The sequence below is a fragment of the Callospermophilus lateralis genome, chromosome 5, assembly GCF_048772815.1.
Source record: "Callospermophilus lateralis isolate mCalLat2 chromosome 5, mCalLat2.hap1, whole genome shotgun sequence".
NCBI classification, from domain to species: Eukaryota; Metazoa; Chordata; class Mammalia; order Rodentia; family Sciuridae; genus Callospermophilus; species Callospermophilus lateralis.
In genome coordinates, this window is record NC_135309.1 from 65,693,753 (window position 1) to 65,713,237 (window position 19,485).

Below are 19,485 nucleotides of genomic sequence, written 5' to 3' on the forward strand. Positions count from 1 at the left end.
TTTATAGTGTATCTGTATTCTCTCTTGATCTCAAAGTAAAAACACAGTTAATGCTTCTGCAGAATTTACTTTATTAACAAGCGAATCAAGGGAAATACATCATCAACTCCTGAAGATCCAGATAGAGTAGAAGGTGTGTCCTTACAAATTCAAGGGATTCGCTGAAGAAAAGTAAAAACAGAAGTAAAGAAAGATTTGAGAGTCGGCAAGCCAGAATAAAACACTGGCTATAATTCAGCATTTTCCTGGATGCTTTAGGATAATCTTCCCATCACTTTTCCTAAAAAATAATAAAATAAAATAAGACAAATACATCCTCAGTGCAACATCCCAAGTACTCAGCACAGAGCTTGGAAGCAGGGTTAGCTATGGCATGTCATGGTCCTTCCACTCATTTGATTCTATAGATATCCATATCTATTATGTAGCAGAGGTTAATTAAATACACTCACAAGTGACATCTGGCCTAACTTTGGAGAGCATAAGTCTTAAACAAATCTCAGAGATTTTTTTTTTGTTGTTGTTTTTGTTTGGTTTTTGGTACTGGAGATTGAACTCAGGGGCACTTGACCACTGATCCACATTCCCCCCCCCCCCTATTTTGTATGTTATTTAGAGACAAGGTCTCATTGAGTTGCTTTGCGCCTCACTTTTGCTGAGGCTGGCTTTGAATTCGCGATCCTCCTACCTCAGCCTCCAGAGCTGCTGGGATTACAGGCATGAACCACCATGCCTGGCAAATCTGTTTTGATAAGACTTAGATCTTTCAGCACCAATTGCTCATTCTCAGTGAGGAAATAGATATACATATGGAAAAGGCAGAAGTAACAGAAGGAATAACAGCAAAGAGACTCTGATGTCATAGTTCTATCCTGACAGAAGATGTAAAAAAATGAACCAAATATTCATGTTTTTGTCATTTTCTAGAAGACTACACATTCAGGACCTCTTATCAGTATGCACCCATTAATTCAAATTTTGTTCTACCCCACTGTCCTTCCTGAGAAAATTCAGTATTAATTAGTGAGTTATGTTATACACTAACCAATGTGTTCATTATGAATTCATATTTTAAATTAAAAATAAATAAAAATACAAGGTGTCAAAATTATTTTTATGTATATGATATATAATTTTTAAAATGACCTAAAATAAATCAAAACTAATAATAACAGAGTAAAGTGATGATCATTATTTTTAAATTATTTGTTTTTTGTTTGTTGCTTTTGACAATTTGTTTTCAATCAATTTGCCTGAGTCTTGTTTCTTCAGTCTCTATAGTGAGGTATGGGTAGAACTTTCTAAAATGCTTCAAGAAAAGCATCTCAGTCTTATTCTGGAAGTTTTTCCTTGCAAGGGACGGGTGTGGTGAGTATGACACTTACGCCACTGCCTTACAGAAGGAACATTTATTGCCATATGTCTGGCCATCGGAGCCACAGTGGGGGTTGGATTCCCGAGTACAGAATACCTTGGGATCACGGAACTCTCCACAGTCAATCTACAAAGTAAGCACAGTGACATTTACATCAGCACCTTCTATCTCGAGAACTGTCCTCCAAACAGAAGCTTTGGACAGCGAAACTTTAAAACCACACACAATAAATATATATATGTGTGTGTGTATATATATATATATATATATGTATATGTACATACATGTGTGTATATGTGCATATATGTATACACACATATATATGCCACAAACATATATGTGTATACATATAGAGAGATATATGCATGGATTTATACATATATACATATTTGCAATATATATGTATATAAATAGATACATATATGTATGAGTACATATATAAGATATGTACATTTACTTATATATGATACATACGTATATTTGTGACATATATGTATATATAGTTGTGACATAAGAAATTCATGAACTAGAGAATAGCTTTCATTATCTGCTTATGTAGAATACATTAAATACAATTGAGACTTTTTCTTTAAGACATAGGAAATTCCTTATAAGAAATACACTGTATTATTGTATTCTGAAATACATTAACAATGTCCTATGCTATAGATAAGAATTTTTGCTCCAACAATAAATTACTCCAACTGAGAGTAGTTTGGGGGGTCATTAAATGACAGTTTGAAAAACTGTATTGATGTGCTCTAATAATACTTTTTCTGCATACTATAAAAATATAGGTGGGCTGGGGCTGTAGCACAGAGGCAAAGTGCTTGCCTTGCATGTGTGAGGCACTGGGTTCGATCCTCAGTACCACATAAAAATAAACAAATTAAATTAAAAAAAAAACATAGGTGATCCTTTCAAGGGCCCCTAGACATTACCTTATGTTTCATGATTTTTTCAGTGGATTCAGCATCACTTATTATCCCTTGAAAACCAGAGTTTAATGTCTTTATATTAAGTCATTTTGCCTCAAAGTCTGTTTGTAGAATTTGAATTTTTGTGCCCACTACAATAATTTAGTAATGATTGCCTAAGTTGCTGTGTTTAGAAAGAAGTCTGAGGTTGCCTTTAGTCTTGTTGAGACTATGTGTTTTGACTGATTAATAACCATAATCATGGGAAGGAATGATGTCACCTGTGCACAAATATATTGGCTCAGTTATAGTGGTATTTCAAAAGGAGTCTGACATTTTAGTGCAATGTCAACTTGGTGAATGTTGTGCAAATGAAATTTGTGCCTTTTTTTGCAGGGTACTATCAATATGAAATAGCTTAAACTGATTGCCTTCTAATAACAGCTATGTGCATGTAGTGGCATTTACATGTGAATGAAGGAAACTTGCTTTATCTATGTTCTAGTTCCATTAAAATAATGTTTTATAATTATCAATTTATAATATTTAGCTACTTACATATAGATTACTTCAGTTGGGCCTAGCAATAATCTTGAGAGTCCTATTAGCTATATTTTAATAATCAGTTGAGAGATGGGAATTCTGGTCTTCTGGAAATTTAAGTGGCTTCCCAATGTTTGAACATATTTCTTCTCATTGCTGGTTCAGAATTTCCAAAAGTTTACTGTGGTTGATTTCCAATATAGTCTTACTGAGAGAACTGAAGATCAACTATCACTATGTGACCTTGATCGCACTTGTAGTCAGGACATGTAGGTTTCATTAAAATAGCTTATTAGGTCTCATATACAACATAAGGATTATCAGTCCTTCAATTGTACCATGTGGGGGATTCATGATAAATGAGTATATTTTAGCTACTCTTACACCAACACAAACAAAACATGAGTACTTATTTGAGGTGATGGATATGCTGACTATGGCCATCCTTTTATTATCCATATTTATCTCACAACATCATGCTGTATACCTTGTACACAACAACATTTATCTAAAAGATAATGTTTTGAGAAAATACATGAACACTCAAGAGGAATCATTTTTTAAAAGATGTTAGCAAACCACTGTACACTAACAAATTTATCTGAAGGTTTGCATGGGAAATTTATCATTGAGTCATACAGTTAAGTCAAAAACATATTTTAAGTTTAAAGTACCTAAAACTGCAAACTGCACATTTTTGTTGAAATTTGACGCTAAATACACTTGAGTCTGGATAGTGTGGGGCTTATCAGCTCTGGTCCTTGTTTTCCCTACCACCCTGAGGGATAATCCTATCCTTTCTCCTACTTCCAGAACATAGATCATCCCCTTGGGTTTTGAAATGGACACAAGACTGGACAATCTTGAGACCTGCATAAGTTACAGAGCACCTTTATCTGGAAAGCTTATGTATTTTATAAGTCATTAATGTCTACATTCACAGCAGTGTGCTTACTTCAACAAGGTATCATCGTTGATATTCTATCACACAGTGCTGGGTGCTGGTCATCCAAAGAAGAACTGGTAACCAACACTGTATTAGGAAGCACACAGTTTCATCTGCATTAGAGCGGCAAAGAAGAGCTGGGATAAGGACAGCGCCAAGCATGATAACTGCTTCACTGGGACCAGCACAGGCAGGAGGGAAGCTGAGCGCCAGGCGGCTCCATCAAGAGTCTCAAGACAGTGAGCAAAGTAAACAAGAAAGTCTCTTACTTGAAAGAGACGGTTCCTTAAGGCACCTTTCCCTGGCAGGCGGCCCTTTGATCTTGTGATCCAGCCTCTTTTGTCCTTTAGAAAGCAGATATGGAAGAGGCACTTGGGGAGAGCATCCACTCTGAGAGCCTCCAGACCCTGCCTCCCTCAAGACCATTTGTTATCCCTGCTTATGTCCCCTGGAAAGGGGACCAGGAGAGAGAAGAATTTCAGTATATCAAATCCAACCAATCAACATAGCTCCTTAGAACAGATGGATTTCATTCTTTTAAGTTGCAGTAGTCTGCAGCAAGTACGTTCTGCTGATGATTATGTGTGTCACCTTAGACGAAGCACTCCATGCTCAGGCGTCAATTTTCTTAGCCAAATAACAAATGAACCAAAGAGCATTGGATCTGCCTGGTTCCCAGAATCTCAGGGTTGTTCACAGGGGTCAAAGTTGGTCATGTAATAGTTGTCGACAGTCATTGGGCACCATCTGAAATAGTTCTGGATTAGGAGTGTAGACAGTAACCTTCTCACTGGAGGTCTCTCCTAACTGAAGCTCTGAAAGGCATCTGCAGCTCATAGAAACTGGCCTTCCCCTGAGACTATGTGTTTTTAATGGCCCTTTTTGGTTTAATGGTCCAAGATTTAGCAGTGACTACTTTCAGTGAAGCAGCTTAAATAAAAGTCTCAAGTTCTTCAGTTGGGTGAAAGAAATAGCAACTTTGGCCAAATGCTTCTTCTTTCATATCTAGAGAGCTCTCTGTATTCACTGTGTGAGAAATTTTAGCATGGTGGCCGGGGACAGAAGAAGTACCACTCTCTGTGGGCCCAAGGAATTGGGGAAGATGAGAAATGCCTCTGCAGAGTTATGTACGAATTTCTTCCATGAGGCAGAGTGACACAAGAGAATATGGGGGCTAGAAAGAGAACACGGTTCTCACAAACTGGGGAGAAGTAGACTAAGGTTTCTTAATGTCATGCTTTTCCTTTGCCAGAATTTCTTCTCATCTTTTATATTTTTAATTTGGGCTCCTTTAAATAGAACAACTGGTTCCTTAGTAAAACAACTGGTTCCTTAGTAAAAGTCAAAGCAGGTCTAGACAGTAGATGATGGGAGGATTCCCTTTTCTCCTTTGAAGTTTCATGCATGAGACAATTAGAAGACCCAGGAGGTCTGCAATCCCTCTAAATATAATTAAAATGCCCCTAATGCTTCTGAAATGTTAGGGGTTGTCCTAGTGGATGGAATTAGAGTGACCTGGGTTTAAATGTCGCTTCCTTCATTTATTAGCTGCATTACATTGTGGAAACATTTCACTAGTCTAAGTTTAAGTTTCTATATATTCAACATGGGCCTGAGAATACCAATTAGGATTATCATAATGTCATGATTAATCCTATAAAAGCACTTTGTAAAATACCAAGTATTATGTGGAAGATTTCTGTCGTAAACACCAGCTATGTAAATTGAATCACATTCCAGAATTTCTGGAGCTCATTATTATTCATCGTATTTTAATGATATTTATTGTATTTTGTGTTGTTTAGGTTTGAATTTAAGAAGAAATTCCATTTATCGACTTTGGTGTTACAGCTTTAAGACTATGTCAAGGCTCAGAAGAATGATATTTAGAATCAGTCTGACCCCTTGTGGTTCTTCAAAGAACTGTAGTTTCTAAAACATTTCAGATTGGAGTGAACCTTTCAGTTCCCATAACAGTCAACAAAACCATTGACTTAGTTGAAAAATTGAACTTTCAGGGTCACCAACCAAGTCAACTAAAGACTTGTGATCACAAATATTTTAGTCTAGCTTTTTAGATGAACAAATAAAACCAGTGGAAAATTGCCATCTCACAAGCACACATGCATGCACGTATAACTACATAACACACACACACACACACACACACGTGCTTCAAGTGTAGGACGACATCTCTTTTCCCCAAAACACTATCTTTGCAACTAAATCAACTCCATCCTTCACCAGACCAGTTTTTCTAACCCCCTAATCCTTCTCTGCCTTGATGTGCCCTCCCCTTGCTTTTTCCAGCTCCTACTCTGCTGAATCTGTTCTTTAAAAGATGCCTTTCAGACTACCCCTCTTGGCTGTTTATAAAAAGTTTGTGATTCCCTATGGTATGTACTTTTAAAAGACTCTTTATTACTTCAACCTTTTAAAAACTCTTTGTAGTGTTTTGTAATATGTCAGTTCTCTGGTTCCCCAACTACTTATTCTCTTTTTAAAAATCTTTTTATCCCTCTTTGGCATTAATCATGTGTATTTTCAAGATAATTTAATACACTTGATTTTCTCTAAGAACATGTATTTTTCCCAAAGAATACTGATAAATCCCAGACTTTTTCCTTGAATTTCATCAATATCTCAAACTCTAATTCTGAATTGTCATAGTATATGACATCTCTAGTCAATAACTTGATTCATACTTAATATTTATTTATGTCCAAAATATAACTATCTTTCCCTCTAGTTTTACACTCTTTTTTTTCCCATTTTTCATAAGAGCATCATTCTTTGGATTCCTCTGCCTACCCTCAGCCTGAAACATTTCCATTTCCTGACTCTTGTAAATTTCCTTTTGAATATTTTTTTAACCTCAATAAGACTGATTTCAAATTTACTACCTGAACTAGCTCTCAACATTACTTGCCTGAACTGATAGAGTAAGTTCTGCTTTCTGTCTTCTTCTCCTCCTGGGTTTCAAATTTTTTTTTATGTGAACAGAAAAGTCATTTTGTATTATTGTTTTTGTCATATTTTTTGCTTCAGAAGTTGGGATGAGCAAACCTGTAATTCCAGTGGTTTGGGAGGCAGAGGCAGGAGGATCTTGAGTTCAAAGCAAGCCTCAGCAAAAATGAGGTGCTAAGCAACTCAGTGAGATCCTGTCTCTAAATAAAGTACAAAATAGGGCTGGGGATGTGGCTTGTGGCTCAGTGGTCCAGTGCCCCTGAGTTCAATCCCCAGTACTAAAAAAAAAAAAAAAAAAAGGAAAAAGAAATAAAGAAAGAAATGGTGATGATCACTATCTCATATTTGTTTAGCTAATTAACAGAGCTCAAAGTTCTTTTCCATTGCTGCTTCAAGCCCTGGTCATATGGATCCAGTGGTCCTGGGGTGTTGGTTTCCCGGCTGCTCTGCCACTGGCAGACAAGCCAGCCATGTCCTCTTTCTGAGGTTTTGGGTTTTCCATCTCCAGTTAAGTTGTAGATACTGGATAACAACTCAAAACCATATTTAGATATCTGTAAGTTTACTAATTTTAAGTAAAATCAAGGTAACTAGGACCATTCAAGAGTCCTAAACTCATTCTAATCATGGAACATTGTTTTTACTAGTTGTTTTAAATCCCACCAATATTTATCTTAAAATAAAAAAAAAGAATAAACAATTATCTCAAGAAATATTGTGCAGAATATATTTGTAAATCATTGCCTTTGAATATGTTTTCTCTGTTTGTTCCAATCAGACTATTCATCTAAACAACACTTTAAAGATATGGTTCCCAAATACAGAGCCTGGTAGGAAAATAGAAAACATTAAAAGCAATGTGAGTAATTTAAAAAAAAATTATTCAGTTCAAAGGACTGTTTTTTTCTGAGAATGTCTTTTAAACTTTTTGGTGTTGTCCCACAATTTCTTTAATGAAATGCTTGCTGTAGTAAATAGTAGTTTTATTTTACTGTTCTTATTAATATGTTATTTAAGACCAGTTTTCCTAACCCTCTAATCCTAGGGAAATGAAAGACTTGGTCAAATATGAATCATTTATATTTATAGGGAAAACTTTATTGGAACATGAATTCCAAAAGTCTGGGAACATGCTCTCTGTTGACCATGAACAGTCTTTATGAAAGAATGTGAAATGTTTAAAGGTCTATAATTTAAATTGCTAACTGTAATCTCCCATTAGATGATTCATCATGGAGAGAATTCTTGGCACGCAAAGAATGACTTGAGTGTTGAGATGACTTCCTTTGGTCTTGTCTGAACCTGACCTGAGCAGGCAAGCTCCTGATGTGAGTTTCCTTTCCTGCCCCAGTTTCCTTCCAGCCATGCAGAAGAGGAAGGGTAGCCATGCCATGATCAGCAAGGGCAGAACCTTCCCTGTCCTTTCTATTTAAGTGGAGGAAAGACAGCAGTCTTGACAGGTCAGGCTTAGTTCATAGTGATTCAAATATTTAGTGGGGAAAGAGTCTTAGAGATCATTGAATCCTACCCCTCATCTTAAAGTTGTGGCACCAAGGCAATGGGAGAGAAGATATGTTACCCAAATCAAAGAGCCAGTGAGTATTTGAATTAGGACTCATCTGCATTGTGTGGCTCTAAGGCCAGTGCTTTTCTCTGTATAGATTTCTCCCTGTTACCTGAGAAAAGAGCTCAGATTTTACTCTGTATGTGTGTCACCTAGATGATAATTTAGAATGAAGATACAGACCCCCTTGCCTCTGCAATTATTGTTCAGTCTCTTGTAGGAGGATCTATATATCTGAAAAACATCTCAGGTGACCCTGAAGCAAAGAAACTATAAGACTTCGGCCCATCTAAAGGAATAAAATCAGTAAATAGTGGATTTTACATGAACTTTAGAAAATATGATTAAAAATCTGAGCAATGAAAGTCCAAAGAAAGGAAGTGATTTGTATGTTAATGAGAAAACTGGGATTATATTTCATGCCTTTTAGATATATCTCATTTCTTTTATTATCATATTTCACTACCTAATAGGATGTGAAACACATAGGCTGAGTTTTATGCTCTTTTCATGTGTGTGTGCGCCTTTATATTTAAGGTAGAACTGCTACTACACTTATTAAAATACGGTGAGTCAATTTTAAAAGAGCAAAACAAACACACATGCATATATGTGTTAAACACATAAAAACAGAGGTAATTAATTGTAAACTATCACTAATTTTAAATTGCATCTTAATTTCCAAGATGATACATTTGAATCAAACAAAGTGTTGTGCAATATAATGGGTATATTAGGGTTGGAAAATATTTTTCAACTTCTTTGCCAACTTCAGTCAGTTGGCAGTAGTGTCTGGAAATTTTGATGCCAAGAGTTCTTAGATACACCAAGACTAAACAACAACTAGTGTAGTCAGGCAGAGCGTCCCATGCCTATAACCTACTTGTGGGACTTTAACAGAAGGATCATAAGTTTTAGTTCAGCCTGGGCAACTTAGCAAGACTCTGTCTCAAAATAAAAAATAAAAAGGACAGATGATGTATCTCAGTGGTAGAATGCCCCAGGATTCAATTACCACTTTTTAAAAACTAAACAAAGAAAGAAAGAAACAAAAAATATTGTCTAGATCATTGAGGACATAAGAGCAGAACTGGCAGAGAGGACAGCACTTATTTATATCAGTTTTTGATAGTTAGATCATGAAGGGTAGTAAAACGTGTTGAATTAATTGAAAGGAAAAAAAAAGCCTAACAATGAAAACAAATTGTGATCGTTCCAATTTTCAACCCAACATTGTGTTTAAATCTGACAGTGCCAGTCTGTGTATCTTCAATTCAGAACATTAATATTAAACAAGTTCTCTACTTTCAGCTCTTATTTCTAAAACAGAAATGATATTGCTGTCCTAACTCCTCCAGAGGCTAATTACTAATCAATAAGTAATCCACATGTAACTTTTATAGTTTCTCAAATATTTTCGTAGGAGCTTATGCAATTTATATATAGTTTCAATTCTAGGAAGTAAATAATAATATCCCTTTTCTTTAACTATCAAAATTGCAGCTCAGAGAACCTGTGCAACTTCCTCACTCAAGATCACATAATGAAATCAGGGGTAGAGCCTAAATTTTATCTCATATCTATCCTATTTTTAATTTATATTCATACTACTCTGACAAAATAGAAGAATGCATACATAGGCTATTTTAAACTTAACAGTGTACTCGTAGAAAGATGGTAGTTTTTAAAAAAAATCATCATTTCAGCTGATTTCTTCATTGGGCTTTGTCTGCTCATTGTTTTGCTCTTTCACATCATAAACAAAACTTTTTGGCCAAGGAATACCGACCAAGCACCATCCAGGTAAGAAAAATAGATAAAACTAGGCACTGACCTGTCCTCCTTGACTGACAACACCTGAAAAAAAATGTAAAATACAAATATATAAATACAAACAATAAGTTTTGCATGTGCAGATTGAGATTTGCAAATTTAAGTAATCCCCATAACCTGTTCCTGGCTCTTGGCCATCTCAAGAAGTTATGGCATGTAGTTTAAATTTTTATATCTGCTCACTTTTTTAGGGAGGAGAAGAAACTTGGAAAGTTATGTTGTAAGGACATGGGCCATGAAGGGGCAATATTTGTTGGAGGTTAAGGTGAGATGGGAGAAAACGGTCTAAGGATCTGAAGATGTCTGTGATACTACTGGTCTAGTAATTAATTGTCTATGAGGATGGACTTATTCTCTTTGGTATTATTTTGGAGAAGCTGGATTGGAAAATCTCCTCTAACATTGGTATTCCCAAATGCAGTCCATGTAGTTCCTCCCCAAAGCCTTTGTTACAGAGTAGGAGAGTCCACTTATCATTGAGCTCAGAACTGAGATGCTAAAGTTCAATAAATGGTAAGGACCAACCCATTCCCTTCTCTAGGCCTCATTTCTCCTTCCACATCTCTCCAAATTCCTAAAAGAGGAAAACAATCCACATATGCAGTCATGTTTCTCTTCCTCTTCTTCCTTCTGAACTAGTCTGCATGATTTTAGATTGTGAACAATTAGTTCAGAGGTTAAAAATACTGAAACAATAAAAATCCTAGGTCTAATCCTGAGCCAAGGCCACCTCATGAGAATTGTGGATGAATGCAACACATCTGCAATGCTGGCCATCACTTAAGACAGGACAGCTGGAAATACCTCAAAGTGCACTCTGTGTTAACGAGGATAAAGAGAGAACAGAACTTTTAAATTCGAAAGGCAGTTAGTAATAATTTCCAGCAGTGTTTACCAACCTCATGGATTCATAACTAGCAGAGTAGGTGGTTATTAAACATACTAGTTCTTTGGACAACCCCTTGAAAATTCCCAGATAGGATCTGGGAGTCTATAATTTGGTAAATACTTTCAGTGATTTTTATGGCCTAGGAAACTACAATTAAAGGTTAATTCTCCCTTGTGCAAATATAATTTTAATTATGGCAATAGAAAAAGACATTTGTTGAGCACTTACTAAGACCCATCCACTCTGTTAAGCACTTGACATGCATTTTTTTCTCATTTAGTTCCCCACAGAGAGGTAGTACTTTCATACCCCATTTTCATATGAGAAAAATGAGGCTCAGAAAGGTCACAAAGCCATAAAATGGAAATGCCTTGACTGAAAATCATCTTTCTCTGCTTCAACATTTTGACTGTTGGGCGCATTTGCTCCCAATAGTGGTATGTTTATGAAGTACCCATGCTTTGATAAATTTGGCATATAAATCAATCAGACACTATTAATGATCAGTTCATCTTTGTAAAGAGAAGCAACAAGAAGATAGTAATGTATTTCAGGAACTGTATTTGCAACTAAATTTTAAACTAGTCAAGTCTGATTTTTTTTCTCTCATCTCAGGAATTGATTGAACTACTCATTAAAGTTATTTGACATTAGTAGTCATGTTTAATTCACAGTATCACAGGAATCCTTTATCCACTGATTTTCATATTTTAAATATATTTGTTTATGTAAATATGTCCAGTGACTGTGGGTAGAGGCTTCTCCAGAAGCTAAGTCTCATTGAAAAATTGATTCTAGGAGTTCAAGTTATTTAAAATCTTTTATACACCAAAACCCATCTGCTATTGTCACAGAAAATAATAGCTCATACATGGAAAGTGCGAGGGCTTAGTCTCATTTCTAGCATTTTATACAAGAAAGAATAACTCATAGAGTTTAGACATTTCTCCGTTGACAGTTACTTGTAGAAGAGATGGGTCTAGATCTTACTTGGGTCTAGACACCCTAGTGAACACACCATCCACCCCAACATAGAAGACTAGAATAATAAGGAAGAAAAATAGATACAAATGGTCTGTCCATTCAGAGAGACCTGGTACCTAGAAATATTTTGTCTCCAGAGGAAAAGAAGTCATATTGAGGTATGATTGTCTTTGAATTCCTTCTGTTGATAAAATATACAACTGTTGTTCATTAAGGTGGCAAAAATATCCCCCTGCTTAAAAGTTGTTTAATTCACAAATAACATGTTTCTGCATTCTAAGGCTCAATAACTTCAAGAATTTCCTTATTGAATTAGCATTTCTCCTTTGTTTCAATATTAATTATTTGAGTGCCTTTGTAATAAAAACTAAGGACACAAAAGCTTTCCTTTGTCTTAGAAAGCCAAGAATAAAATTAAGGTGAATATTTTAAAGCAATTACCCATCCTCCAGATTAGTTCTTTGAAGCAAGCATCAACTGTGATGTCTACAAGATCTGGATTCAAATTAGAAATTCTATTTACTATTTGCAAATACTCTGACAATTTTCTTAACTTCTCTGTGCCACAGTTTCTTATATATAAAACAGGGATCTGAACTCCTTATACTAATGAATAAGGAGATGATACATAAAAGCCCTTAGCACATGCCTAGAGTAGAGGATATGCTCGGTAGATGGCAATTCTTTTTCATCATTGTCACCATCATCATTTTCATCATCAGAATCATTATCATGATCTATCCTAATGGGTCTTTCGTATCAAAATTGTTAGAATTTTAAAATAGGGTGAAGAACTACTCTTCTCGTCTACAGTTCAGTATAGTACAGGGTTTTAATTTTAAGAAAACAACTCACCTGAGAAAAGGCAGAAAAGAGCCAGAGAGAGGAGCAGAAAGACACCTGATAGTTTCATGGTGTCAGCTGGCTCACTCAGATCAAGACTGCGTAGTTGAGCTTAGGTTCTCTGTCAAGACACTTCCCAGAAAGCACTACAACTACACGCTCAGACATTTATATAGACAGGATAAAGGGAGTTGAGATCTCCACCTTCTTTTATAAAAATCACTCTCTAAACCCATATGCAGTCCCACACACTTTAGGCATTTATGAAAAAAAAAAAATGCTGCATGCTCCCCATCCATCTTAACAATTACGACAATTATGTGAGTCGCACCTTAGATCTTATTAATAGAGGATGTTATTTTCTACTAGTAGCCTACATTTTCCTAACAACTGATACATCCTAGCTGTTCTTCCCTCTAAGGCTTCACTACATTAAAGGGATGACTCACAGCTGGAGCTGCACTTGCTCCATACGTGTCTCTTTCAGACAGGTCCCTCGTGTCTGTGGTCCAGATGAGTGACTACAAGGAATGGAATCCCTTGGGCGTAACTTGGATTTCTGGAGTCCAAGTCATCCAAGTGTTGTACCTAAAATGAAGAGGAGTTTTACCTTGTCACCAGAACGTCATCAGAACAAGCGTATTCTGGGAAGGAACCAGCTTGTTAATTTTAAATCATTATTGCAATCAAATGCCAGTGATTTTCATTTTTTGAGGCAAAATGAATTCATTACTTTACTTTGTTGAATATTATTTTAAAATTACTGAATTGAATACCTGAAATAAATAATATTTAATATTTCTGTTTATTGTGAAAAATAAAAATTAAGTAGCTATGATAAAGATTTTTAAATGTCATCTTCTTAGAAAGTTAGATGAGTTTCCTAACTACAGTGGCCAATTTGATTATAATAGGCTAGATCACACATCGGGACGCCAGCACTTTCTTTGCAAGGAACAAAGAAGGAATAGTGAGAGTGATAGCTAGAAAATCTGTCTTGAGACATAAACTGCTATTTAAAATACCATAAGTAACAACACAACAAGTTAAGGGAAGATTATATAAAAATGTGCCCGACTGAAATATAAGCCATTAAGTTATACAACTAAATAACTAGTTTTCTTTTATTTGTTTTGAGAAAACATATACACAGTTAATACGTGTTCCTTTATCATAAGACATTTGGTTTTGGAAAGCTATTTTTTGAAATTTTAACTTGATTTACTGCAATATTTAGGATGAGGGGCTGGAGATGTAGCTCAGTGGAAGAGCTCTTGCCTAGCATGTAGAATGCCCTGAATTGAATCCCCAGCATTAAAAAACAAGACTTTCAATATTTAGAATGACTTTTATGTCTTCAAAATGGGAAGATTTTTTTTTTATTGTGTTTGATGATAAAGCAATATGTTACTGCTTTGATACAAATGAAGTGTGACTGTGATAAAAACAATCATGTCCTTTTCATTGTTTTTTTGACAATTAAAAATAAATAAAACATCTGGGTAGGACTAAGGGTGTAGCTAAGTGGTAAGGAGAGCACTTGCCCAGTATTCTGGAAACCCTGGGCTCTGTCCCCAGCGCTGCAAAACCAAACGAATAAAAACCCCTGAGCATAAAGAGCAGAGGAAGGAAGGAAGAGGGAGCATGAATGTGAGAGTGAGGAAAGGCCCAAGGGGGGAGAGGAGGCTTAGGCTTGGCAAGTTCTAAAAAAGTTTTCACTCAAAGGTGTTGTGACCTCTTTCTTTCTCTCTCTCACCCACACAACCTTAGCATCCCCTACAGAAGGTCATGAGTCAGATGTTAGACACTAACATCTGAAGAAACTAATGAATAACCTTAAAAACAATATCTAAATTGTTCCAACATTTATGGGATGAGAAGGATAGGGATAATTAGAAAAATAACAGTGACAAATCCTTAAAGAAAGCCATGAAAATTTTAAATAACAGTGGAACAATTCTACCTATTTGATGGGGTCTTTATTTTCTCATTAAGTGAAATAATATAAGAAACAATTCTTTGAAGCAGATACATTACATGGCCTTGGTTTTGGTGATGCAACTACCTTCCTCCTCCTCCTCCCCATCCCATTTCCAATGTTTCCTCCTCTTTTTCCCATCTCCTTTTCCCTCCTGGGACTACCATGAATAGGGTCAGTCTCATGATAATCTCGTGTCCAAAGTAACAACAGTTTGAAAGCATCGGCCAATAACGAGAAGCAAGGTAACAGTGGTGGTTGGACATGCTTCATCATAACATTCACAGTGGCCTTTCTAAAACTTCTGTTTAAACGTTTTCCCCTCTTCCCAAAGTTTCATTTTTAGTCGTTGCTTCTCACACTTTGCTTTTAACTTGCTATGGTTTGAGTCTAGCATGTCTTCCAAAGGCTCATGTGTTGACGACATGGTCCTCAATACAGCAATGTTCAGAGTATTTGGTGGAGGCAGTAATTGGATCATGAGAGCTTTGAGATCATCAGTGAGATCATCAGTGGGTTAATTCATTGATGAGCTCATAATTGCGTGGATTATTTGGAGGTAGTGAAAACTATAGGAGGTAGAGACTCATCAGAGGAAGTAGATCACTGGAGCTTTGCCCTAGAAGGCTGAAACTTCTGCCCTTATTCTCTCTCTCTCTCTTCTTCCTGGCCATTATGATATGAACAGCTTTGCTCCACATCTCTTCCTCATCATGATGTTGTGCCTCACTACAGACCCATCGTGATAGGACCAAATGACCATGGGTTGCAACCACGATCCAAAATAAATTTCTTCTCCTTTAAGTTGTTTTTTCTCAGATATTTTGTCACAGTAATGAACAACTGACTAATACAACTCTCAAAATCACTTTTAACCAAAATGTTATTCTCTCCTTACTTTCTGATTCTTCTTTTAATGCTTTCTGGTAATCTTCAAGGATCTTTTTCCAATGGGTGTTTTACATAGAATGCTTTTACCCTCTTTTTCTGAATGTTTTCAAGTCTGCTTCTTCAGTACTTATACTACAAACCACAACAAAGCTTCAGACTACAAAAGGCAAATTAAATACTGGCTTTGGATAGGTGTGAGGGAAAGAATATTTTATCACAAATATATTGATTTTTTAAAATCCAATATTGAATAATCATTTTTGTTAGGATTCTGAGGTCATATGAAAGTTTTTGAAGTGTTTTTAAAACAACTTAATGGTAAGAAACTTTCTCTAGGGAATCACGTAATTAGCTCCTTAAATAAGAAGTTGAGATAATAGAAGGTAATAAGGAAGTTGCAGACAGTAATTCACAGACTGTGTATAATTCTAGCCTTTTGTCCACAGAGTAAATAAAAGAAAGCAGTTTGAATTTTATTTCCTGGTGTGATAGAAAAATATGGAAAGTTTCAAGAATCTTAACATAGTACAATAGTAAATCGTAATACATCAAAACATATAAAAAACAAAAAAGCAAGCAGACAAGCAAAGACCAAAAACAAATAATAGGAAAAGAAGTGTGGGAGAAGGTAGGAGAAGCTATGGCTCTTTTACAGATGTAGAAGAATGTAGTGTCAACATAGGTACAGGTGACTTTCAAAACTTAGTTAAGCATCTTTCTTTTATGTAAAGACAAAAAAACTTTATACAACTATTTTTCTGTTTACAATGTATTATATAAACATATACTCAGAAATATGACCATGCAGGATGCTATACACAAAATCATCTACATTTTATTTAATATGCATGTAAAAAAGACATTAATTTTGTCTATAGTTTTTCTACTGATTCTACAATATCATTTCATCTAAAGAGGTGCAGTTTCATTGCTTTTAGAATGATTAAGTTTGAATCTAAGGATAGACATATAGTTGTGTTTGTGTGTTAATGTGGGTTTTTTTTTTGGTATAATTTTTCATTTCCCCAAAACTGAATATAGTAAAATGTATGATTTTTGAAATATTGCTTCTCATATATATATTGTGTTTCCTCCAAACACTTGAATCCTTCCATCATTTTTCATAGGTTATGAGATACAGTCGTATTTTCAAAAAGGACAGTGACTGTTTTAATCCCCAAAAGTGCTAAGCAATAGAGTCACTGCATAGCATTAAATTATGGTCCTCTACAACATCCCCAGTCACACAGTATATTAAAATTCAATATTTTTAGTTTGTATTTTTTTTTTTTTTAGTTTTTTAGATTGTTTTTTGCATCTTTCATGGGACTACATAAGGAAAGAAAAAACGTCCTTGGACTGGAGGAAGCCATCTGGGAAGAAAAGGAGAAAGGCATTTCAGAGTTTAAACATTATTATCCTCGCTTGATTCAAAATCCCTGGCTTTTGGAAGAGAATAAAAATTCATCATCAGACTTGGCATGGGGAAAACAGAGAGATAAAAGCAAGGGAGATATTGAAGTATTTGTACCTGATAGAAAATTCACAGGAGTCTCTCATGTTTCAATGGAGATAACAAAAAGCAGTTGAAGTTTACAGTCCTCACAATACACGAGTGCTGCGAGGGCTGGATGCACTAGAAAGGTTTTGATTTCAGAGAACAAATAGGCCTGGAGTTAAGAGACATTGCATTTACAAGCTTGATGAGAGAATTATAGAATTCAGCAGAAAACACATCAGATAGATAACAAGGAGGAGAAGGGAGACTCACCACATGCCATCCGTGATACAGTGATAAGGCTACTGCAGCAGTCCCTGGGGGACAGACATCAACAACTAGAAGCCAACTGGTAATGAATATCCAAGTGGGATCAATGCCACACACACGTCACGAAGTACATAGACTCCATTCTCTATCCAAATACCATCTTTGAGAAAATCCTGAAACAGAGAAGAAATAGAAATGAGAACCAGAGAGAAACACTAATTTACTGAAATGTGAAATCTCCTTAGAGTGAGAAACGTTTTTGTTCAGTGTGGTGGCCATACTACTGTCAACCATGCCCAGCAATAAAGAGTTACTCAGAAAATTTTTGTTCCATGTCTGAGATTAAAATACCTTTAGTTGGCAAGATAAGTGTTTTCTGATCTTACTGTGCAATAAAGATAATAATTCAAATATGAACATTTCATTTTTTGACATACAAATCTTAATTTACATTAAATTTGATCTAATCTAACCAATGTATTAGGTCTGATCTCCAATAATGTTTCATCAGAAAAAAAAATAAAACATAGATTCTTTGAATAACATATTAAAAGACATTTAGTTCAAACTCCTTAATACCAAATGTGGTTCCAAGTTCTAAGTTCACAGCACTTTTAAACTTAATTATTTTGTGTTCTACAAGAATACCTGTAAGCTTTGATTCCAGATAGACCTCAGATGTGTGTTCTACTGCTTCTGCAACATGCTATATGATTTGAAGGATTTCTGTTAACTTTCAGGTCTTATAATAGGAGTAGCTTTCTGAGTTATTTTTATGCATTTTATACTCATTTTTATTGACTTTCTTATAACTTAAATACCTTTAGCTCTTTTGAGCAGACTTTGCATTCTCTCTCTAAATACTGTGTAGGCTTGACGATGTCATTATTCAGCAATTCCTGTCAGCTTTGAATCAACTCTCCAGTAACTATGACTTTTCTGTCTCATGGCAAAATTGTTGAATCAAACGTATCTCTATGGCTACACTACTGAAATCAAATTCATATTTTTTTTTCTGACACAGTACCAAGCTTCTCACTCTTATGAAATGCAATGAGGCAAGTTTTCCAGGAATATGCGTTGAGTGAATCTGCATGAATTATTAGTCACCACTGTTGTCTTTCCTGAATACTCATTTTATCGTATTTCCTGCTTCTTCCCATCATAGATTTTATAGCCCTCCCAAAATAAGCTTTTTATAGTTTCTTATTTATTTATTTAGTACCGGGGGAATGAACCCAGGGGCACTTAACTACTAAGCCCCATTCCCAGCCCTTTTTTGTATTTTATTTAGAGATAGGGCCTCTCTAAGTTTTTATGGATGGCTTTGAACTTGTGATCCTCCTGCCTCATCCTCCAGAGCTCCTGGGATTATAGGCGTGCACCACCGCACCCAGATAGTTTCTTATTTGTTATCATCCCATCTCTATTTACCTCTTGTAGCCCATGGTGCTGCATTTACCTGGGATGCTCATTAACTGTTCATATCAAACCAAGGAAGGCTAAATCACAACATTCTTCACATCCCCTAGGCAGGTGTTCTATGATGGTGCATATGTTTCATTTGACCCAGGAAAGGGTTTTAAACATTTTCAAACATAAAAATTTGAATATTTAAAAATATTTAAAAATTTTCAATATTTAAATATTCAAATTTAAATGTTTTAAAAAATATATTAACAAAAAGTAAACATAGAACATAAGATTTCCTAAAAATATTTGGGGCCTTCTTTACTATGGCCAAGTTCAGCTGGCATTTAGTGGTGCCTGCCTCATTTGAATTCACCTATTGGCCCTACCTGCTGCTGGTCTTAATTATCAATAGTTATCTCTTCTCTTTCCTTGTGAAACAGTTCTACTTTATTAAGTTATGCCTGCACCACCACTATTTGCTTAGATGGTCTTTGTGAACAGAATCTATATTTGTATCTTTTAAATTTCCATTTTGTATTTAGCAATAGGTTCACCAGAGATCATTAGTAGCTTT

At 35.5% G+C, this 19,485-nt stretch overlaps 1 protein-coding gene across 1 annotated transcript; it reads right to left on the reverse strand.

The window, feature by feature from the left end:
* Positions 1–234: 234 nt before the first annotated feature.
* Positions 235–12,931, reverse strand: LOC143399220 (serine protease inhibitor Kazal-type 6-like). The gene is made up of 5 exons (XM_076855939.1): positions 12,874–12,931; positions 10,147–10,169; positions 4,051–4,125; positions 1,386–1,501; positions 235–280 (listed from the first exon to the last, which is right to left on the reverse strand). The coding sequence occupies exons 1-5, from the start codon at positions 12,929–12,931 to the stop codon at positions 235–237; spliced, it is 318 nt and encodes a 105-aa protein (XP_076712054.1).
* Positions 12,932–19,485: the final 6,554 nt, after the last annotated feature.